The sequence below is a fragment of the Propithecus coquereli genome, unplaced genomic scaffold (assembly GCF_000956105.1).
Source record: "Propithecus coquereli isolate 6110/MARCELLA unplaced genomic scaffold, Pcoq_1.0 Scaffold371, whole genome shotgun sequence".
Classification (NCBI taxonomy): domain Eukaryota; kingdom Metazoa; phylum Chordata; class Mammalia; order Primates; family Indriidae; genus Propithecus; species Propithecus coquereli.
This window is the reverse complement of record NW_012149408.1, coordinates 1,630,177-1,655,090: the sequence shown is the minus strand read 5'-3', so window position 1 is coordinate 1,655,090 and position 24,914 is coordinate 1,630,177. Positions and strand designations below refer to the sequence as shown.

General features: G+C 39.1%; 1 protein-coding gene across 1 annotated transcript in view; it reads right to left on the bottom strand.

Annotated features, from left to right (window-relative positions):
- ICE1 (interactor of little elongation complex ELL subunit 1) overlaps positions 1-24,914 on the bottom strand; it is an 88,694-nt gene that overhangs the window by 20,102 nt on the left and 43,678 nt on the right. The window contains exons 7-16 of the mRNA XM_012651849.1: positions 24,595-24,671; positions 23,572-23,609; positions 21,519-21,601; positions 21,272-21,311; positions 21,128-21,184; positions 14,691-14,777; positions 11,178-11,590; positions 6,361-8,166; positions 3,340-6,300; positions 1,997-2,165 (exon numbers count right to left, since the gene is read on the bottom strand). Of these exons, the coding sequence (XP_012507303.1) occupies positions 1,997-2,165; positions 3,340-6,300; positions 6,361-8,166; positions 11,178-11,590; positions 14,691-14,777; positions 21,128-21,184; positions 21,272-21,311; positions 21,519-21,601; positions 23,572-23,609; positions 24,595-24,671 (5,731 nt within the window). The remainder of the gene's footprint in view (positions 1-1,996; positions 2,166-3,339; positions 6,301-6,360; positions 8,167-11,177; positions 11,591-14,690; positions 14,778-21,127; positions 21,185-21,271; positions 21,312-21,518; positions 21,602-23,571; positions 23,610-24,594; positions 24,672-24,914) is intronic.

The window sequence follows — 24,914 nt, the reverse complement described above, 5'->3', positions numbered from 1 at the left end:
TATAAATTCTGGATAACACTCCTTTTGTTGCAAATACCTTCTCTTACTCTCTGGCATGTCTCTCTTTTTTTAATTAACTTAATTGAAGTATAGTTTACATACAATAAAATACAATCTTTTTTAAGTAAACAGTTCAAGGAATTTTGACAAATGAATAAAGTCATGTAACCACCACCATCACAATCGTTACTCATTGCCCTGAAAGTTCTCTCGCTCTGGCACTTTGCAGTGAAATCACCTCACCCTAGACACAGAGAACCCCTGACCTGCTTACTGTCGGTATAAATTAGTTTGCCCTTTCTCAAATATTTATGAACGGATTTGTGTATTGCGTGTTGTTTTCTGTCTGGCTTCCCTACTCATTGTAATGTTCTTGAGATTTCACCCATGCTGTTGCATACATCAGCAGTCTGTTCCTTTGTACAGCTGAAGAGTATTTGGTCATTTAATATCTTTTTAGTTTTCTCTGTTCTACTTTAACTATTGTCGTCCATTTCAAAAGAGTGGGCAGCTCAAAGGATAAACTCACTGCACTATTCTGTTCTGTTAATTTTACATCCTGTTTATGTGGTGACGCTTCCTCCTGTCACAGAACTTCTTCACATCTTTTTCCCTTGGCCTAGAATTCTCTTCCTCGCTCTTCACCTAAGTCCTGTTTGTGCATCTTCCCATCTCAAGTTTAGAAGTCACTTTAACAAGGAAAGCTTCACTGACCCCTGAGACCATTGCAAATCCACCTTCCTCAGTAGAATTCATTCATTTGACAGATACGTCATCGCTGCCAACAATGCACTTTTCTGGGGTGGGGATAGAGTAGGGACAAGACAAATAAAGCCCTGTTCTTACAGCATATGCAAGCTGGTGGAGGACAGAGACAGCAAACAAGATTCATGATGTAGTAAGGAGTGGTAAGTGCCATGAGGCAAATAGAGGAGAACAAGGGACACACACTCACTAGGGAAGTATACGAAGTAATGGAGTGAGCCACAACGAAGTCCAGGGAAGCAGGGAAACAGAACGAGAAACCTATAAGCACAAAAGCCTGAGCTGAGAACGAGCTTGCTGTGGTTGAGCAAGAACAAGAAATCCAACATGGTCTCGGGTGAACCCACCCCCCTCTCCATCCTACCACCCACCGCTGCTAACTCCACAGTTTGTGTGCTGTGACTACGGCCTGTCGGCCCACTGGACAATCATACCTGCATCTGATTTTGGTCACCACAGAACTCCTAACACTGAGCATGCACTCCATAATGATTTGTTGAATAAATGAGTGACTGAAAGAGTAAACAAAGAAATGAAATGGGCAACTGAAACACTTAGCAGCTTCATTCATAACACTAAAAGTGATGGATAGACTCAGTTATCCTACTTATAAATCCCATGACATGGCAGTAAAGGGTAAGACCTTCTGATGTATTAATAATATTAAGTTGTATTGTTATATCATCTTATGATTTTAATATACTAATGATTTAATATAATGAAGAATGCCTCCCAATCTGATCCATTAGCAGAGACTGAAGAAATAGCAGTGAAGGGAAAGACACCATAGGACAGCCCTCATGTCCCCAACTCCTTTCCAGATCTCTCTAATCCACTCTTCTCTCCAGCTTATGAATTCATCTTAGGGTTGCTGCCCTTTCTAGCTAGTGGCACAGAATTTTGGCTTGTCACTTACTTTGAATGTATTCCCACAGTTATGGAAACTATATCTGATTCTAAAGCAGCTGTACAGGGTATAAAACAAATATGCAGTGATGAGAGATATTTCTTTACTTGTAAGCGGAAACGTATGTATGGATATAAGTAAGTTTAAGTAGATTCTCCTACTGAAAACCAGGAACAGCTAGGTATAGCTAAAGCTATTAAATGCATAAAACATAATTTTAAAAAACATACAACAATCACATAGCCGAAAATATAGATCCAAGTATAATACAGTAAAAAAGCAACAGTATATTTTTAATACAAAAATGTCATAATCTACACATACCTTCCTTGAGTAGGCTGTAGCAAAACAAGCGAGCTCTTTCCAAGTCTCCAAGTTGCCGACAAATACCCACATACACTCTGCAGAGGGCATGAATGTAATTGTGGTCTGTAGACATCTTCTGAATTTTTAGTTCTGAGAGAATAGAGTGAAGCAAGCACTCTGCTAAATGCTGAATTGGAAAAAAATAAAATAAAAGGCTTATTTATCTTTCGCCTACCTAAGAATAGCTAAAAATTACAAAATTATGTATTTATTGGAAAAATAAAACTTGCACGATATCAGAAGGTAGATGACAGCAGTGACTGGTAAAAAACTTGACAAGTATGGTAAGCCACAAGAATGGGGCAGGGGACATCTAAGAAATGAGCACAGCCATCTTGTTTCCTGTGGTTGGTAAAGCTGCAGATGCCAGAGTGCAAGTCTGAACACACCTGGTTGCTACTGTCACTACCACTACTCAAATAAGTCATAATTGCTCAGTTTTTGCTAAAATAATCTATGTGTATGTATGTGTATTAAATTCAGTATAATTCTACTCTCATTCTTGTTTTCTAAACTCTAATTTACTCTATATACTGTTTAGATTTTAAAATATTGGGTAACATTTTTCTTGCTCAGAAAGAGGAGCATTAAATGATAATGATACATTTGTTCATTTCCTTTCAAAATTACTTAGGGAGTTCTTTACTTTCTGAAAGTAAATCTAAAAAAAAAAATAAATATTTATAACATAATGACTCCAAGTATATGCAGATAACCACTTAAGTATGATCCACTGAGCACTGGAAATCATCCACACAAGGTACCAACAGATATTTAGGAAATGCAGAACTACAAAAACCCTAATTACATATATAAATTTGCACAATCCCTCTTTTCCCCCTATCTTTAAATCAAGCATTTGGTCCTGTTTAAATTTGTGATATCCACTACTGGAGAGTCTTTCTGTAAGACTATCAAAACACTTTAGTGTGCTTATACTACTTTTAAAGGAAAAGGGATCTATCACGTGATAATAATTTGATACTCTGAAATTATTTTAAGCCTCTACGCATGCCAGAATCACGTGCGAATATCAATTTTAGTCCTGGCAGATACATTTTTTTCTTTCAAGTTTTAAGTATTTGAGGGATACAAATTATCAAACAAACCTCCAGTGTCTTATCATATTTCAAATTTATAAAAGATTAGACATAAAGTATTTGTCATAAAGTTTATATAGATAATTCTCATCTTTGAAATAAAACTTTTGCTCAAGGTCCTCTACACATTTTGCAGACAGACAGCCTCTGTCTTTGAGGACATGTAATTCCTAATGCACTTAGAGAAAAGCAGCCACATACCTTTTTTGTTGTGCTAAACTCATAAACAACTTCTTTTTCTTGATCTCTCATTACGGGCTTTTTGGAGATATTTCCCACATATACATGACTACGAATGACAGGTAACAGATCAAAAGAAAGTTCTGCAATTTTCTTCAGTGCATTGGCTATGGCTTTGTCATGTGACTCCACAGTTTCTTTGGGGTTTAGAGGCAGCTGTGAAACCGTACTGACGGTTGGACTAGAACAACTTCTTTCCTCCTCTGTTGTTACTTCAGCTTGAGGGAGGTTCCTTTGAAGGTTCTTATGGACTCCTTCTGCAGTGGCCCCAATTTCTGGTTCTGGGGACCCACCATCCAGGCGCAATCTTTTAGCACTCCTCAGTGTAGGCGCTGACAATGTTCTTTTCCCACTGGAATTCTGCTGAGTCCCCACATCTCTGGCTTTATCTTGGTTACAGTCACCACCAGAGCTGCTCCCTGTTTTGACAAAAGCAGTTGATGTTGAAGTGATTGCTTTGAACCCTATCATAGCACTGACAGGTCCTGGTAAATTTTTACACTCAGTGGAGGGACCTCGAGCGAGTTGAATGTTCCCTTTGAGGATATTGAGGGTCCGGGCCCTGGCAGACAACTCAGGGTACATGGTGTCAAGGATTTTAACGGAGTTCTCCTGAGGCCCTCCCACAGCAGCATGGCCAGATGCGCAGGGCGGGAGTCTGCCAGGCACAGGAAGTGCATGCTTTGGTGTGGCTGCACAGAACTGCAGAGGAGACGACACTATCCTCTCACCTGCTGATGCAGCAGACGGAGACGGAGAAGGACCCGGAGGAGAGGTGCGCCTGGGGTCTTCTGGCCATGGAGACATCACAGGAGGAACCGGGATTTCACAGAAGGGAGAGATCTGGCTGACGGGAGAGGGTGGTGAGGAAGGACCAGAACTCGGTGCCAGGGGAGAAAGTGGCTGTGAAGTCCTTGGAGGTGTGGCTATCAGAGGAGCTAGCAGAGGAGGCAGGGGAGGCCCCACTTCCTGCCGTATTTTACTCAGAGTGTCAGGAGAACAATCTGTAGGAGTAGATGTATCAGCATTTGCTAAAATGGTCTGAGTTTGATTTCTTTGAGTTTTTGTATTACTTTTTTCCCCTGAAAATGACTGAGAAACTTCACTCTGATGAGCTTCAATTCTGCTTGATGCTGAAGTCTTCACTGGTTTGTTAGATTGATCTTTGTTTGAAATCTTTGATCGAGTCTTACTTTTGCTGAATGGCTCAAGTTTCGAGTTATAATATGTGTGATCAGATGCAACAGTCTGAGAGTCGAAGTCTTGATCATATATTTGAGAACTAATCCATATACTGGGCTTAACAGGTCTATTCCGCAAACGACTTTTATCAAAGTTGGTGCTCTGAGCACTGCTGGAAACATCCTCTTGGGGACATGAAAGATTACTACTGCCACATGGAGGCTCCTGAAAGGGAGGGCCAGCGTGACTGGCCTCCGGGGACTTCTCAACAGAAGTCACTGGGACGCGACCAGCATCCAGCCCTCCTTGGTCCTGAGAAACAGGGATGTCTCCAGGAGCCTCACACAGTGTGACCTGTTCCACGTGTGGAACAACAGCCACACCACTGATGACTGTCCAGTTGTCCCCGTTCTCAATGACTAGATTTTGATCCTTATTGATAAGCACATTTATAACTTCTGAGGTCACTGTCGATATCTGATACTGAAATGTCGTTTCAACCTCACAACTAGCACTTTGCTCAGTCACTGGCTCTCCTGCCGAGTCAGAGACCAGGGCTGGTGGCTCTGCAGGCTCTGCAGGCTCTGCCTGGCGCTCTTCCCCACTGTCTGCGTGCCTGCTTGCATCCGAGCGATCCTCTGGCCTGTTCTGAGTGTTCTCGTTATTAGGTCCACCGCTAATGGGAGAGCTGCCTCGGGTGTCCAACTCGGCTGCCAGTGGGGGTGGTTCTGAAGTGTGTGCCAAGGAGCTAGTCATCTCCTGAGGTGGAACTTTCTCTCTTAAATTTTCACTTGTCATGTTGTTATGTATATTTAAGAGCAATAAATTACCAGTATCTTTACCATCACAATTTTCATAGTTTGTTTGAAGTTCTTGCCCAATCTTGGTGAGAACCTCAGACAGTGTTTCTAAAGAACACTGAGTAAACTGGCTTGTATTTTTTAAAGAATCATCATCTTCTGATTCAATCCATTCTTCAGAGGTTCCAAGTGTTTCTTCTTCACAAGGTTGCTTTTTGTATTTTTCTCCTGATATTTCACTTTGCTTTAGTTCTTTGTTCATTTCTTTACTTAGGGTTCCTTTACTAGAACATTCTGAAACAGAGTCCCCTGAACTATAATCCCTTAACTGACAACTCTCAAGAAACGTAACGACATCTGACGTAGAAAGTCTGTCTAGCTCAGGAAGAGAACTTATGTTAAAATCTTGCAAAGCTGAGGTCAAATAACTTATCTCTAAGGAAGGTCTTGTCTCAGCTACACCAGCGTCTGTATCTCCTAAATCTTTCTGTGGGTCTCTGACAGCATCTTGCTGCTCACTCCCCATCACGGCTTCAGGCTCATGTTCCCCCTCACTGCAGCTAAGCCCCTCACTCTCCTCTACCTCGGTGTCCTCCTTTCCCTCCCGAATGCCTGTGTAACAATGCAAAGTGCCAGCAAGGCTACTTGGGGACATACCCTCCGTCTCTCCATCTTTTCTGCAGAACGCTGAAGGAAAAGAAGTTCCTGTTGTGACAAAACATTCAGGAAAAGCCCCATCAGAATTTTTAGATTTCAATTTCAAAAGTTCATTAGCATTTTGCAGTGTGCTAGGAGAACTGTTTGCTATAGCCAAGGCCTCACAGGGGTTCTCTTCAACAGGAAAACCTCCTGATGCTGTCACTTCTGTGGCTGGAAGTGGCTCACTGCCACCTGTCCCACCAGAGTCTGGATCTGTGGCCTGAGGAAGCTGCCTTTGCTTCTGCACTGCAGCTTCTCCCTGCACTGCAGCTTCTCCCTGCACTGCAGCTTCTCCCTGCACTGCAGCTTCTCCCTGCACTGCAGCTTCCCTCACGATGTCTTGGTTTTGGACAAAGATGTTTTCAGAAGAGAAAGATAATTCAGTATTTGTGGAACCATCAGAATTTTCTACTGGTAAAGAACCACATGGAGAATTGAAATCTAATTTTCTCCTAGAGGCAGAAACTTCTGGTGAAGTGCTTTTCACAGCAGCCACTTCCTTGGTGTTCTGTGTTGTATCATCTCTTTCCCCACCGCATTTTGCTGTCGATGACATATCGTCAGTTTCATTGTCACTCTTTCCCATTGCTACGGTAGGTTCATCCCCACGTAGTCTCAAGTGTTCCAGTTTAGCACTTGGAATCTTTTCAGGTCTTGCCTGCTTTGTGATAACTGATACTTGATTAGGCAACGATGCAGCGGTCTTAAATTCCACAGGATTATTATTTTCTCTAGGAAGATCAAGCTTGGGTGCTGGTCCTTTATTCTGTAGGGACGGCATTGCCTGTTCTTCATGTTCTGATTTAGCTCTCAGACTTTCTTCCCCACCTCTCCTTAATAAATCACTACGGTGCCATGAAGTGCTTTTAAGGAAACCCAAACCACCCTTGATCAAGCCAGCCTGAGAATCTATTAATGTTGTGAAATCTGTCTTACTCAGTGCGAGCTCAATTCCTGGATCTTGACTTTGACATTGTCCATCTTTTGTAGCCTTCATAAATACTGACTGAGGAAGTAAATGTATTTTGGTCATGCCTTTTACAACTTCTGTACATTCCATCTCACTGCTCTTCTGATCACTAAAATTAGATGCTCTCAGTTCAGGGCTGAAAGCACGCAAGCTATTCTCCAGGCTGTTTCCTCCTACGGAACACTCTGGTGGCTCAGACTGCAGATGTAATGTGTTTGAAGTTTTAGTTTGTAATTCTTGTTCCAAATGATGCAATTCAGTAGGGAATACTTTAGTTGGAATATTTGTATCATTAACACATTCTAACCCAGAAGACGACTGGGGATTACTGCACATAGACAATGCTACCGAGGAAGAGGAGGAAACGCTGGCTTCTACATCAAGCCCTGCTGCATCCATTGCATCAACTGCATCGTCGTCTTCTGATTCAGGTGATTCTCCCAAAATGAACCCTTGCATATCCTCTGTTTCCTTTTCCATTTCTCCAGATGCTCTCCGCAAATGGTCAGAACCTGTTACATCGTCTGATTCAGGAGTGATTTCCTTAGTTAGCGTCCACTTAGTAAACTCTGTCGTGGGTGATCCTATCGCTTTGGACAATAGGGTTTTTCCTTCAGATTCACTGGGTTCATTTAATGGCCTCTTGCTGAGAGGAGAATGCCACAGCTCTGACTCCTCAGGGGCAGCCTCCTTCCCCTGTGCTGGGCTGCCAGACAACTTCTCAATGCACAGGCTTCGCGTGGGCTTAGGAAACGTCCTCTCAGTTTGCACTGACTTGTCCTTTTCCCTAATCTCTGTCTGTTTTTTTGACTCTTGGAAAATGTCTCTTTCTCTATCACTCACAAATTGAGATGACATGGTCCAGTGTTCTTCACGAGCCAAAGGTTCTCTCAGTGTTGCTGTTGAAGTCTCAAATCCAAGAGTTGTTGTTTTATTCACTTCCAATGTATTTAGAGCTTGAATAGGTCCATGAGATTTGGGCTTTTCCTCCCATATACTACTTTTTTTATTTTTTCTGAATGAGCCAAAATAATTCTGTGATTCAGTTGTATCATCTTCTGAAACAGACTCAGTAGAATTTCTAAGCTGGGCTGAGTCATTATCGCTGGAATCTGCATACTCTCCAAAGTAGATTTCCTTAAAAAAAATATGAATTATACTAGTAAAACACTAATTCAACAGACTAAACATGACTATCACTTAAATGCATTTAAAAAAAAAAGTACATGCTTTCTGAAGAATCCTTAAAATCACATCTGAGAAAGGGCCGTGTAGGCTCTAGAGTCTCCGTTAGTGGGTAGGTAGCTCTCCATCTCTGGTATAACAATGTTGTGCCCTCTCCCTGAAGGTGCCCGGCCCTCCCTAAGGGCCACCACTTCAGTATGAGACACCCTCCCAAGACCCACACCCTATTACTCCACACAGGGCTGAGAGTTATGTTTGTTCTTTTAACTTCCAAACATTCCTACCTCCAAACTCTTACTTTTCCACCTTCTGGTAACAAAGCCCCGGACACAGATGTATGGTCTCTGGACACAGCCCTCTATCTTCCTCCTTGTCCCATGCCTAAGACTCCCATGCAGTACAGCCTTGCCACTGCTCAGGGGGCATCTTGTGGATGCATCCTGTCACAGGTCTCCCCAACACATTCTCACATGAATGCTGCTCCCTGGCTGTTGTCATAAACCATACCTGCGCCATCCTTACACAGCTCCCTCCCTACCAGCCCCTGTCCTCCAGCCAACCAGTACCCACTTCTGCTCCAGAAACCCTGCCTGGCCCCCAGCTAGTCTCCTCCTATCTGTGTTAACTGCCTCTAGCATGTGTCCACCTGGTACGTAACAACATCAACCACCTTGCTGCTATTCAGCAAGGGTCTTCAGCGAAGGAACAGAGGACTGGTGAAGATTAACAACTGCTGACATACACTTGCTCCTACTGAAAGAATTCTTTGCTCTCTTGAACTATAGAGCTGGTCCTCAACCCCCCGGGCAGCAGACCAGTACTAGACCGTGGCATGTTAGGAACCAGGACACATAGCAGGTAAGCAGCAGGCAAGTAAGCAAAGAAAATTCATCTGTATTTACAGCCGCTCCCCCACTGACTGCCATCCCTCCCAGCCCCCCAGTCCATGGAAAAATTGTCTTTCATGAAACCAGTCCCTGGAGCCAAAGAGGCTGGGGACCACTATTCTAGAGGACCACTACTTCCTGGCTTTCCTCTGCTCTCCTGTCCTTCTTTTCAATCTCCTTTCCTTGCCCCTCCTCTACTACCTGTCACTTACATAGGGACAGTTCCCCAGGATTCAGACTGGGTCTCCATCCTCTTCTCCTTCTACACACTTACGGGATGACATCAGAGTCACATGGCTTCTGCTGCACTCAGAGGCTGACAGGCTCTAACCATCTGTGTCCCACCAGTCTCCCTCCAAGCACCACACCCATGTACACACATACCTAGTATCTACCACTGCACTATGCCTGTGAACACACACACTTAATGTCTAACACTGTACACATTATTTTCCCACCCAAACAAGGTCTCTTCTTCTATCTGCTATTTTTGAACATCTTTGACTCCTCCAGCTCCCCTAACCACAACACTGAAAATGTCACCAAATGCTGCTTGTGTGCTCTTGTAACACTTTCCAAACCAGTCCCCACCTCTTTAACCCTAATGCCCTAACTTGGGTTCAGGTGTCAAGAATCATGTGAACTGCTTATCAAACCACTGCCCGTCTACAGTCTCGCCCATTTCCTGACTGTCCCCACTTCCTGTTCATTCGCACTGTGACTAACCTGAAACTTTCAAATAAAAATCTATCTTCAAGCCCATTCTTTGCATTCATCAGGACTTCCCATTGCCTTCAGGATAAAGTGGAAACTTGTTAGGAGGGCACACACGGGCCTTCCATGTGGTCTGCACAAATATTCCCCAACAAGGTGCTGACCCTCAGTCCTATATGCTCTGTGAACAGCTCCTCCCTGAAACACCCTCACCCACTCTCCGAAACTCCGTAGGAGAAGCCTACCTTCAGAAGCACCCCGCATCCCAACCTGCCCTGGTCTCCATTCAGGACTGAGCTGCTCTTCTGTGTCCTTTTCGAGCAGAGTGTTTCCCAGCACTGCAGGGCACAACAGAGCCCTCGTCTGCCCCCTTACTGGTCCCACCTCCACACAACAGACCCAACCGAGCAGCAACTGCATCCACTGTCATCTCTGCCTAGCCCAGTGTCTGCAACATAACAGACGTGCGATGTTTCCTAAAGCAAGAAGGTGACTCCAAGGAACTGAACACATTTATCTGCTCCTTAAGCCCAAAAGTATACAAATATGCTTCATCAAGACTAACTTCCTCAGAAACCACTACAAACCACTCTGTAAGCACATGATATGATGATGAATTCATCAAATAATGGTGGAGAATTCAGCTTCACTAGGTTAATGGGAATATATACTATATACATGGATTTTCCTATCACTGTAAAATTCCATGCATACAAATATATATTTAATATACTCATTTCATATTTATTTTGTGCCAGGCACTAGAGATAAGAACAATGAAGACACCGTCTTCCTACAGGAAACTTATAATTTGGTTGTGGATAAAGACAAATAAAAAATGCAACCATAACACAAAGTAAAAAAATTCAGGTCAGGCACAGCAGCTCACACCTGTAATCCTAACACTTTGGGAGGCTGAGGCGGGAGAATCACTTGAGGCCAGGAGTTCCAGTCTAGCCTGAGCAAGAGTGAGACTTCATCTCTATGAAAACTAGAAAAATTATCTGGGCATGGTGGTACGCGCCTGTAGTCCAAGCTACTTGAGAAGCTGAAACAGGAGGATCACTTGAGCCCAGGAGTTTGAGGCTGTCGTGAGCTATTATGATGCCACTGCACTCTAGCCAGTAGACAGAACAATACTCTGTCTCAAAAAAAAAAAAAAAAAAAATCACCCTATATATGTATATACGTTGATCCAAGGGGTACTGGCATGCCTTTTTAAATTCTCATGTTACTCATAATAAAACTGGCTAAAATTAATAGTCTTTGCCAAAATACCACAAATACCCTTTGAGTATCAATGACATATTAGGATGGACAATGTGCCCACTTGCTAATTCAAATTCAAAGAACAAAACTCACAGGTCCAAGTGAAGAAGGTAAGGAAGCCACGTGTGGTGATGACATTGGAGGGGGTGAGGGCACTGGAGACAGAAGCGGAGGGGGAAGTTTGAAGAAGTCAATTGCAGCTTGAAGATCTTCATCAAAAAAATGATCATGGTCAGAAAAGTCAGTACTGTCACCATCATTATGACTCTGCATTACAACCTCAGGATTCCCATCCTCCTTAAAAACACGGCCAGTACTGTAATTTGCTCTACCAGGCCTCTCTTTTTCCACATTTTTACATGAAGATAAATCACCCGTTATCTCCATGGACAGTTTTGTGAGGCATGTCTGCACATCTGAGGCCCCGAGAGGACTTCCTTGTGCTGGAGGTAGTGTACCATCTTTCCCAGACACTCTGGATCTGGTGTTTTCTTTGGCAGGTTTTTCTGTGGAAAGGTAAAAAAGTAGGTATCAAATATTTACAATATCAAGAAAACTTACAAAAAAAATAACCTCATTCTAAGAGCTTAAAATGCTTACAATATTAAATTCAAGTAAGAAATATTTTTTATCTGCTCAATTTTTCTTTTTTTATTGACACATAATTGTACGTATTTGAGGTTACATGTGATATTCTGATATATGCATACAATGTGTAACAATCAAATCAGGGCAACTGGAGCATCTATTACCTCAAACATTTTTATTTATGTTGGGAACTTTCTAATTCTTTTCTTCTAGCTATTTTGAACTATACAATAAATTACTGTTAACTATAGTCACCCTACTGTACTATCAAACATCATATCTTATTTCTTCTAACTATATTTTTGTACCATTAACCAACCTCTCTTCATCCCACCCCTACCCTTCCCATAAGTAGAAACATTTTTAAAAAGGCAGTCAATTGCTTCCTGAATATTATCCTAGAAGACATTTCATTTAAGTATGCTACCCTTGCAATAAGAAAAGTGAGACACACAGGTAGACGGGTGGACGGATGAGACAACCCACCAACCCATTCCCATAATGCACAGTTGGAAAGGCATTGGCAGAGGTGGTCATGGGCCTTGTTAACTCACTCATTCTCTTGGTGAATCTTACCATATAACTAGCAGAATTTGGCAGAGAAACAACTTTTTGTATATAGGTTGAAAGGGACATTATTTTCTCTGTCCAAAATGTGATCTGAAATCAACCAATATCAAGCCTACCCACAGCCATATCTATACAATGCTCTAATTGAGAGACCTAACAAGGTCACCTCAATACTTCATATGATAACTGAACAGAAAAAGTTCCTATAAAAAGTAAAGCCAATCCTTTTGGGTCTTGATTTTGGTGAACTCCAGTGGTACTAATTATTAGCAAAGACATAATAATCATTTGTTATATTTGAAAGCTTTAAAAAAAAAGTTTTACAAAGAATCCCAGGCTCCTTGGAAAAGTGGTTGATAGCTGGGGAGGGAAAACACAAGTTGATACTGAAACATCTTGAGATAGCATAAGGTAAAGTACTCAAAAAAGGATGGAGTATGTCTGAAGGGCCCATGAGACAATCTGAAGAAGTTCCCACAAAGCTAGAGCAATTCAAACAATAAATAATGGTAGCATTGAATTCTAATGTATAGAGTAAGTATCTATGAGACTGTACTAACATAAACAAATAGGTTAATAAATAAATAAATGGAGAAAGGACACAGCTCTTCTTTACAGAAAAATTCTAATTAATAAATGCAGAAGGAATGAGAGAAATACAAAAATCACTATTTGGCAAACACCAAAGCAGTAACTGTAGCAGGTAAGAAAGATCCACTGACGGATGCTAAAATCAGTGGGTGACGATTTGAGAGAAACAGAACATTTGCATATTATTAAAATATCTTTCTCAAGTTAATTCATTAGGAAAAAAGAGTAACTTTACAATAAAGAAAACTGCAGACACCATTTTGAACAAGTGATCAAGGTTACCATCCCCAGTGCTAACACTTCTCCCCAGCACCACGCCCCGAGCAGAGGGAAACATCTGCGCTGTCCTTGCCATAAATACGCAGCCTCAATCTACAAGAGAAAATGTCAGACAAGCCAGAGCAACAGGCTTTCTACAAAATAATACTCTCCCAAGGGTTAAAGACACGAGAGACAAGGAAAAACCAAGAAACTGTCAGACTGGAGATGAAAGCATGATGACCACTAGAGGCAACTAGGGTCATGGATGGGACCCTGGAACGGAAAGAGGACATCAGTGGAAAAACTGGGGAAATCTACGGCTTAGTGAACAGGATTGAACCAAATGTTCTGGTTTGGGTCATTGGTAATGGAAGATGTGAAATTTTGGGAAAGCTCGGTAAGGGTTCCAAGGGAGTTCTCTAAATTATTTTTGTAACTGTTCTCACATGAAATAAATAAAGTTTTTTTTAAAAAAAATATGTTTTATAGTATAAGATTACAAAAATACCATGCTTTCCCTTTCTACCTTGAAAAAATTAACATAACAGACTTACTCCTCAAAACTGTGTTTTTAAATAAAAACATCAGATTACTAAGTGAATGACAGCCCTTTTAATAACATCATAATCATAAAACCAAGTGCTTAAAACAGACTACTGACCGATCCCCAGGTTGCTTCTGCCTACACAGATAGAGAAATGCTGAACTGAAGTGACTAATCCAGGAGTTGCAAGCACCACGTGGTTACTATCAATGCTATTACCCAATAGGTGAATGGAGGGAAAAACCTATTTAAAGGAACCCCATCAAATATGCCTTTGTATACCTGATGAGTTCTGGATGCAGCATAAATACGAATCAGTAACTTGCCTATTAACATTTTTCTGAGGGAACTTTGTCTTCAGAAACCTGAGAGGAAAACGAGGTGCACATGTTTCTATAGATTCAGATCCTCAATGATCTGTGAATTCACAGCAGCCAACCATAAGAAATTAGTAAAATGACAAAAAGTTAAACAAGAAGCACTTTAATCTTATAAACAAGACAGCTATCTTCCACTCTTCCAAATAGGTATTTGGCTAACATCTATTTACAAACCCTCCATTGACTCTAACTGTGAACTTGGTAGAATGCTTCTGTGACATTTTACTGCAAATCAACATGCTCAGCCAAAAGGAATTGGTAGTTACAAAAAACGAATGAAGCTAAACTGCTGATGGGTTGACTAAAATTCATGAAATGATCTAGAAAAAAACTGTGCATCCTTCAGGTCTTCCGTATATGCCTGTCCAACATACCTCTGTATCTGTCCTTCCAGCTCTTTTGAATGTTCTCTGAGGAAAGCTATTAAAAGATTAAAAGCTAAATTCACTTACTGAGGTTAGAAGTCACACTGAAGGGAAAGGCATTTTGTATAATTGAAAGTATCCATTCTAGTTTATTCAATTCTTTTCATGTAGAATCAGGAGATACTAAAAACTAAAGGATGCAATGTCTATGGTAAGCATTTCTATTTTACTAGTACAGAAGTACAGAAATGTACTTCTGGGACACATCTGCTACCTTCACCAGGAACACACCTGCTGGGACACTTACCTGGGATACATCCGCTGCCTTCACCAGGTAGTCTATGTGTTGTGTTTACACAGAGCCAGAGTTCCTTCAGAAGCAGTTTTACTTTTCCTGTGAAAAAGAAAGCATTAAAGTCACATCGCCAGCCTACACAAGGCCAAAACATAACTCTGCGAAATCAGACTTATTAGGGACTTAGGAAACTAGGTAACTTCAACACCTTCCCCAAACTCAACCATTATGCACAATTCATTAATGGAAAGGGCTGCAACACTGTAAACAAATTAATCTTTGGCCCATACATTTTCTCCACAGAGTGCTGTGAGATGGGGGAAGGAAGCAGTTAATGACCGATACAATACAAGGGATTTGGGCTCTACGGACTCTATAAGGAAGAGCAGAGAAGCATCCCTCAGTATATGAGGTTATTAGAAAAGTCATCAGAGTTGTGCATGCTATAATTAACCTGGTGGGGGTTCACGGATCGTAGCAAATCCATCAATGGAAATGAGGTGGGAGACAAAATGTGTGTGCATGAGCATATGGAGAGGAACAGATAATCACACATAGCAAACAGAGAAGCACATGCTTTCAAAAGGAAAGTAAAACCTTTGGAATTTATATAAATTTTTAAAGGGGTCTGGATTCCTAAATTGGTTAAGAACCACTAATTCAAGTTGAAAGGCCAAGGGCAGTTATAACTAAAGCAACCCTAATGAAATTACTGTAACATTAAGAATATTATAGTACGGTTTTAAAGCTTTTTTAACATTAAGTACACAAATTCCAAAAAAACCTTCCAAAGCAAAAAATATTCATGAGAATATAAATATGAATAGCTTGTGGTGAAATGTATATAAAAAGACAACCCACACTGATCAAAATTCAACTAAAAGTAGCTTTGAGTATTAACTAACTTTCAGGTCACCTCAAAGTTCTATTATAGTTTCCTTAAACTTAAGTTTTTAAATTAACCTTAAGCATTTATTAAAATTAGTGAAATTTTTAATCTAGTTCAAGAAAGGCTACAAAGAGCAACCGTTTAAATCAAAGTATCTCCAGGGAATCACAATTTTGAAACAGGTTAGCCCTATTTAAGATGGCAAACTGCACCACTCCAAAAAATGAAGTCCACAGAAAGGGACCAGGACAAATGCAGAGGGCAGTTATAGGTAAGTTTGAAAGGCTAGACAATCCCAGTCTCTTCTGAGCCAATTCAACCTCCTGATTATCACTGTGTGCGAGGCACATTCATTTTTGAATTTAAAAACTCTGGGATCACATAGCTTATCTACATTGTGATTTAACCTACCCAAAAGCCTGCTTCCAAATACTGTAATCCCCTTTTGCTTAAATGACCTGACCAGGATCCCTGCTTATTAGGTATACCCAAAGCAGCAAACAAGGAACCTTAAAAAAAAAGAAAAAAAGTTACTTATCCATTCTTATGGAGGCTATTAACCAGAGCTATGTCTATTCTGAGAATCATTACCTCTAATCTGAGCACACACACACAAAAATACTATCCATTCCCAACAAAGCAGAAAACAAATCTTCAGTGTTCAGTGTGGCTTTATACTTAGTTGTGAAGATAAAACCTCACTAAATTGAACGGTATCTTTCCTTTAATATGCTTCTTTTTATCAAACTCTAAGGCATTTATGAATATTTCTGGACTTAAATATTTATGAAATTTCTTTTCTACTCCATCGCCTTGTCTGTTTTTGTATCAATGCCATACTTCTTTAATCATGAAAAGTTCATGCTATAATATCTGTTAGGGCATGATCTTGGATGTTTTTTTCCTTTTTAAAAATTTTACTATTCCAAACATGTATGCTTCCTGATAAACCTTCACCATCTTCCTGTCCTTTTCCATAGAAAACCTCAATGGGATTTTGAGTGAGTCTGTATATTTATAAATATATTCAGGTAAATTGTACATCTTTATAGTTTGAGACTTTAATGCTCTTCAGGAATGGTTTAGTTTTCCTCACAGAGGTACTGCACACTGCTTTTAGGTATTTTCCTAGACATCTGCTGGTTCAGCTGCCATGTGAGAATAAGTTGTTCTTACTCTACTTCTTTTCTGACAGGTTAATAATAGTATATTATGTAAGTTCACTGTATATGCTCACTTTACCAAGTTCCTATTACTTCTAATTCTGTTTCTAGCTGAGTCTTCTGGATTCTCTACATTAATCACATAATCTAAAATAATGACAGTCTGACTCTTTCTTATTAATATTTACAGCTCCTATTCTTTCATGTTTATTTTGCTGCACTGGTTAGAGCCTCCAGTATGTAAGTAATGAAGGTAAAAAAACCATGCTTACCTTGTTTCTGACAGTAATGACTAAACTTTTAATGTTTAAAACTTTCTCAGGTTCAAATTATTTTTTATTATTCCCTCACCATTTTTTTTTTAAGGAATGAGTGCTGAATTAACATTCTCTGAACCACCTATAGTATTCCTAAGATAAACTGTTAAGGCATAATTTGCTTGTATTCTAAATTACTCATGGATTTGATTTCTTAAAACTTTATTTAGCATTTCTGCAGCTATATTAACAAGTGAGAAAAGTTCTGAGTCTTAAGATATGTGTGTATGTTATTCGTAATTGGTTTTGGCACAGAGTTATGCTAGCCTAAGAGAATGAGGTGGAACCATTTCTTATTTTCTAAGTTCTGAAACATAAAGACACTAGGTTTTCACTGAAGGCTTTACAGAGCTTGTCCATAAGCCACCTGAATTTATCATGGTATTAGTTCTTTAGCAACTATTCTGAGTAAATTTGAGCCTGCTTTCCTAGAAAATGGTCCATTTCATCTATATTCTCACATTTAAATATGAACTTGTGAATTAAGAAATTTCTCCACTGTAGTTTTATAGCTTTCTCAGTCCTGGTGCAATTGGGTTTTTCTGCCTTCTTCTCTAGATCAAACTTGCCAAAGAGTTGTTGGTTTCATCAGCATTGCAAAGATCCAGCTAACAGTTTTAATGGTCCCAAACAAATTGCTTTATTTCCTATTTCAGTTCACTTCCATTGCATCTTCACCAATTCCCTCCTTCAGTTAAACACATCATTTTCTGTATTTCTTGATTTCTAAAATGATCACTTAAGGCCACAAAACATTCCTTTCAATATCAAAGGAACTGGCTACATCTTGAAGGTTTTAAAAAATATCGCCCTATTGTTTATTTCCAACACAGTTTAGTATTTCAGTTTTATTTGTTATCCAAGAGGGGCTTGTGTTTATGTGTGTTTACTAGGTAAATTTTGTGGGTTTCGTTTTTGTAGAGGGAGGGGGATTTTTATTAATGTCTCATATTAAATTGTAGATTTTTTGTTATGTTAGTCAACTATTACATATGTTCGCAAAATGTTTTAAAGAACTCTAGGTATGCAGTTTACAAAGAGTTGTATGTAAATTATCAATCTTGGAATTGTGATTTCAGTTCCACTCATCTGCTTTCACTCTATGTTTCTGAGAAACACTGAAGCTTCCCATGATAAGAAGAGATTTGGTTATTCCCCCCAAAATTTCCAAGAATTTTGCTTGACATAGTTTCATGCTCTTAGGTACATGATAGAGTATCTTCTTGGTGAATTATACCTTTAATCAGCCTTTTAATCATGTAAATTCATTTCGAAGTTTGAATTATTTTTTGCCTCATATGACTGCTCTGATGTTACCGTTGCTTGAAATATCTTTATACATCCCTCTATATCCAATCTTTCCGCTTCATTTGCTTTTAGGTATATTTCTTACAAACATGTCAGTTAGAGACTACACACAAAAATCATGCTCTACAGATATGAATATTGCATGTGTTTTCTGCTCAGGGACATTTCCTTCCATTACTTCTTGATCTTCTTCTTTCTTCATCATTCTTTTCTCCCCTCTGAGTCCCAACAGATGAATACTGACACACTTGGCTCTACCTCACAATCTTTATATTTTCTCTAGTACCTTTCATTTGTCTGTGGCTTTGCACCACATTCTCAGAGGCACCTAGAATTTAATCTCTTGGTTAAATGAATTGATCTTCTATTTGTCAATCCAACAATTTTGCTTTTCTACTATTTATGCAATTATATTTTTAATTTTCAAGATCCCCAACAGGATTCAATTCCATAGCAGCAGTCTATGGATATGTTGATTTTCTCTAAGAATAATAATTCGATTGTTAACATTTTCTCCTAATTCATGATTTAAAACTGTTTCCTCAGTCTTCCTGCATCTGGTGCCTTTCTTGTCACTGCTTTTTCTCTAAGTTTTAGATGCGTTTAGGCAGAACATCTTTGGTAGCGAAAGTATATTTCTGCAGCTTACATTTTCAGTCCTGTGCCTTTGGTAATAAATGTAGACTCTGGTTTCATAAACCTATAGAACCCTGCCTTTGAGGGGGAAGCAGCAGCGAGTGAACACAGTTGTGGGGGTTTACATGGAGTATATAAACATCTTATATTCTGGGGACAGGAGGGACTATCCCTCAAAGTAGCCATAATTACCCAATTTTCTGACATCCGCACCTACTCTGGGTACCTTCCATGTCATAGCTAACAATTTAGAAAATTAAACTTAGGCCAGTCCATGGGCAAGGGCCAATCTATGGGCAAAGGCCAGAAACAGTTTTTGAAACCAGCAGGTTGGCAAACTTTTCAGCCTTTAATCAACTGCCTGGCAAAATACTAATGTCCTGCTCCTTCTCTTACTCTGTGCCACCTCTGATTTGGGGAAACTCTGGACTTCCACAAAACTTGCTTTTTCAGAGCTGCTATTTTCTCTGCAATTGTGGGTTTCATCACCAATTGATACCTTCTCCTGTGCATCTTCCTCATTAACTTCCACTACGGATGGAAAACTTTTTAACTATCCAGGAGACCTACTAAAAATATATTTTTATTTTCGGTCATTTTTATTGGAATTTGAAGGGAAGGAAAGGGAGGGTTGCACTTGGGTATCCTTTTTGTAAAGTGAAGTCAACCCAATATTCTTTAGTGCCTAACTTACAAATCTCTTCCAGAAGTCAAGTATTAACAAGGAAAAATGTTAAGAATACACTTAAGAATTAGGTATTAAACCCATCAAGGTCCACAGCTAAATAATCAGCAGATTCCTAAAGACTTCATTTATTTATTTGGAGAAAATAAAATGTACAACAACATCCCTGCCCTCATCATGATGGTAGATAAAAACAAAACATAAAATAATTTTACTTGAGGAGTAACAAGTTCTTTGAAAAACATCACACCGAATGCAGGGATAGAGAGCAACTATGGAAGTGGGTAGAGGGGCTCTGCTGTGAACAGCAAGGCCTGGGAGCAGCTGAATCCTGAAACACATCTGTCAGTCCAAAAGAGAAGGCGATTCGATTCAAAAGCTGATTGTTGGTTGGGAAGGCAAAATGTTGTCAAGTCTTCTATTTCTCTCAGCCATCTATCTCAAAGTCTCACTTTCCATACACAACAGTAGGAAGAACAGAGTAGAAAGCACATGGAATTATTTATTAGTGATAGTGTAAGTGGCCAATTAGTGCCCAGGCAGCTGAAACGTGGACTATTAAAGCATTAGGCCAAGGGAAACATGAACTTGTGCGCTGAATTAAATTAAGAAAAAATTTAAAGAAGCAATAAAAAAAAAGGTAATGGTGACTTAAGAGACATTATATGCTTGCACATAACAATTTAAATGTTTTTAATCATTTCCACTTAGAGAAAAACAACACATAAGTGACATGACTTACCATTACTTACGTATTAAACATTTAAAATTTATTCCCCCCAAAATTTGTAAGATACAGGAGAAATTCAAATTCATAATCTCCATTTTTAAGAGGAAGAATGAAAACACAAAACAGGGAAGTAAATGGCCAAGCGTCACACAATAAATGAGTGAAAACTCTAATTTCTCACCTTCTCAAGTTAGATTTCTCATCTGTAAGGCACTCAGCAATAAAATGTGCATGTACACATTTGTATTTCCCTTGTTCCATTACCACCAGTTTACTTTTCTTTTAAACTTTGGGTCTTCCCTAAATTCTTCTATATTCTGAAAATCTACTACAGGACTTTGACTCTACAGTAATTTTCCTACCTGACTTCAACATTTTTTAGATATTTGGCACCTAGGGAATTCAATAAATTAATGTAATCAATTATAATACAGCGAGAAAATCAATACTTACTAAAATTGAAAAGTGCAGAAATTATATCTCTAACTAGTTTTCCTTTCCCAACAATATTGCTTTTGATGCTTTTGTTCACTATATTATAAGACAATAAGATGACCATATATGTGGATCTAAGGAAGACACATAATAATGTATGTCGTCTTCCAACAGGAAACATCTACTAAGCCCTGGCATTTTCACATTATGTGTAAGAGCAACATGCAGCCTCCCAAACCACTAAAAGCAATCTACAACATTAAAACAAAAGCTTTAATATACTCACTTTTATCTATGCTTCCATACGAATCACTTGAAATTTGTGTTCCAATATGTCTCAATTCTAAAAACATGGGAGAAAAAATAGTTAAAAAAAAAAAAACCCTGCATATGAAAATGATTTTTATATAAGCTTTAACTAACTACTCACCCTTTTCATGTTTCTGTTTAGAAAATTCGTCAAGCCTTTCCTGTGAAAACAAAGCACTAATAGTGTTTATGCTGAATAAGAAATGCAGTCCTTCTGGACCAAATGTAAAAGAGGTGCAACTTAACAAGCTACTGTGACCGCCTCTGCCAGGTGCTCATGCCTGATGCCTACATAGTTACAACACAGAGACATGACAGGAGCCCTGGGGCTAGGAATTTAATGTTTGTGCATTGTTTTTATCTAGTACCTGTGTCTTCTTAAATTCCTTTTCAAGTATTTTCTTTTCATTTCTCAGTTGCTTGAAGTCCTGAGTTTGCTTGACGGCAGCCTCTTCATTTAAAAAGTGCGATGAATCAATAGAGAGAGAAAAACAATTTACTAACTTTACTACTATGCTTAATGAAATACTCAAAATCTAATCTATTACAAGTTTTTCTCATTTCTTAAAACTCTGAAACAAACTCTGTACAAAGTTATTGCTCTTTCAGTGTTTTATCATTCAGGAACACTTCTTTTCTCACTGTCATTTATCAAACCATGGAAGTGGAATAGGCCTTAAGAATCCTTTCCAAACTAGGCACAGCCACCCGAAACCCTTCCAGTCAGGCAAGAGCCCAGCGCATGACAGGGAGATGCCGTGGTAACCCCGTGTTCTTTCTATTTCAGTAATCAACAACCTTAAAGTCTGAGAAATTTTAGAACTATGATTCTACCTCAGAATATAGTTGACAACATTGTCTATCTGGTTGGGGGACAGAAGAGTTTCTCAATGCTTATTATCGATATTACTCTTCTTCCCTGGAACTCTCTTTAGCAAGTTAACAAACCATAATTCCCAAAACCTTTGTTAGACATCCTCTTTTTAGTTATTTTTACAGTTTTTCTCTGGACTTTCAGCAACTCCTTCATTCTAGTTTTTGGTTCTGAAGCACCAAATGATCCAGACACACTAGTAATAATCTGACCAGTATTAGCTTTACATAAATGTGCTCATACACAATTACTAAGAAAAGTAAAATCCCATAAAACACCTTAGTAATAATCATCTCCTGACTCCTCTAACAGTTTGAGTATTTCTTTATTTAATAATCTTTATTATGCCATATCACTTAAAAATATATACATATATATTTGTTATATGAAAAATAAAGGCTACATTCTTGCTTCACAAAAGTATATTCTAAAAGTTGCATATAGTCTCATAGGCATTTCAGGGCACTTTAAAAACATTTGCTGAAATACAGTAGACACATCTCCACATCTAGCAAGTGAAGCCAATATACAGAACATAGTAATGCTGTACTACCTGCAATACTGTCACGCAACAATCAAATCAGAGGAAAAACTGTTACCAAAATATTTATAAAGTCTACAATATTTGGCTCAATCTACATAAATTAGTGACTGGAGATACTTTCAACAATTACTATTCTATGTGCCCTGATGTAACTAAATTTCAAGTCTCACTTCACACTCTAGATGAGACTAAGCCACCTCTGAAAGAGAGCACCAGCAGTCCCACGGGTCAGAAACCCACAGCAGGAAAGACTGTTGCCATCCAGGCTGGAGCACAGGAGTATCAGGTGCAGAGGGGATCGGCGGGGCCCTGTTGTCCCTATCTGACATTATGTTGGTGCCCCAACCACACAACGAAGGGAAGAAAAAGCAAATGAAAAGATCCTGAGTCCAATTCCCATGGAATCAGGAATCAGAAAGGGTTATTAGCTCAAAGGCAAGGACCTGATAGATTCTTGTGTGGCCCCTTTACACTGTGCCTACTCATTGTAGAATAGACCCTAACAAGATGGTCGGGTACACAGAAGATCAGATACAAATTAGACAATCCCCAATGTAAAGAATCTCACAGAAACCTCTCTACGGGGGTGTTGTAACTATCTAAATACATTAATGTCTTAATACTGTGCACAGTAACCTTTTCTACTAACCATATACTTCATTAGGAAACAATAAGAAAGCCCCATGAGGTTCAACTTTCAAAATTAAATCCTTTCATTAATTACTGCTTTTATATCAAAAGTATGGTCTGCTTCTACAGTTTTGAGTGCAATAACATCTCAGAGATTCGCCACATTTCGTCTCTATGTTACTACCTGGTGACCGAGAGGAGTGTAGTATGCACATGTCTTTCTAATAGACCCCTTAATGAAATCATGCAAGGATGTGCCATCGAAAACCACAACGACTCAACTATTTGATCAAGTAGTACAACCTCATAGTTACCAATGATTTGCATAATGACCAATGACTTCCATTAGCCAGGTAACAAGAGTGCCAATTACCTTCCAGCTTCTTCACCTTAGCTTCTAGTTTCTTCTTCCTAATAACAAAATTTTGTAAGTTAAATTGCAAAAAATAATGTAACAGAAAAAAATATGATATTGCAATTTGTGGTAGCTTTTTTTAATAACTGAGATTTACATAACAAAGAAATTTTCAATTCTGATGATATAAACCTAAGAAAGAATAACACACTGTTTAGTGTGCACTTATCCCCACAGTGAATTAAAGCAATCTGTCTTTTCCATTTGAAACACATGCTATGTACCTATCCAGGCTCTGCCATGAGCACATCTGGGACCTCCCCTGCACTGCAATGGCATCATCTAGGAGCCTAGCAGATGTGTCCAGATGGTCTCCAAGAGTCAGTCCAGCGTCTAATGAGTCAATGTTACTTTTCAGGAGCATGAATAGTGTTATGTTCACAGCACCACTTTACGGAAGGCAGTGGTTGGAGAACTGCACTTGTTTTAAGATGGATTTCTGAGAGTTGGAGAAGGCAAGTAACTCCGAGTCACTGCTACATCACAGCCACATTTAACTACTGAGTATCTAGCTCACATGTGTATTTTGTGAATAGCATGAATGTAGTATCAAACTTCAAAATTAGGAAGACACTTTTGAATAGCCCTTTTTATCAATGGCAACAAAGACACCCATTACACACGATATCTGTTAAAGTACTGGTGCAAAGAAAGGAGCCAATAACTACAGTTTATACAGAGACACACATGCATGCATATATAAATATACAGAGAGAGAGAAACATAAAAACTTGTATGGAGTTCTTTGTGCAGCCCTTTAATAGATGATGATTTATTTAGTCTCCCTTGTAAACTTTCAAAGTAGGTATAATAATTTAAAGATGTGGACACCATGGTTGAGAGATTAAATAATTCAAGGTCACACAGCTAATTATGGGCAAAATGTCCAAACACAGATAAAAAAGAAACACTATTGATTTAAAGATTACCTATTTTCAAAGATGAAAACCTTGTTTCTACAGTAATTTTAAAATCACTTACTGAGCATCACTTTTTAAGCATTCTTCTTTTACTCGAGCATATTCCTGATGAGTATCCTGATACAACTTTAGAGAACTCTAAAAAAGAAACAGATAAATATTGTCAACTGAAAGTCACTGACCATTGGCCATAACTTGTTTTGATCTTGATAAGCTAGATAAATTGTCATCCTTTAACAGTGTGAAATTAACCAAATGAATTAGGCAGGAAATCAAAGTACAATTCGCTAAACATTTTAATGGATGTAACCAGATTCTTAATAGACGTAATATGACTTAAGAGTATAATTAAACAAAAGCTATAAAACTTAAAATAATATA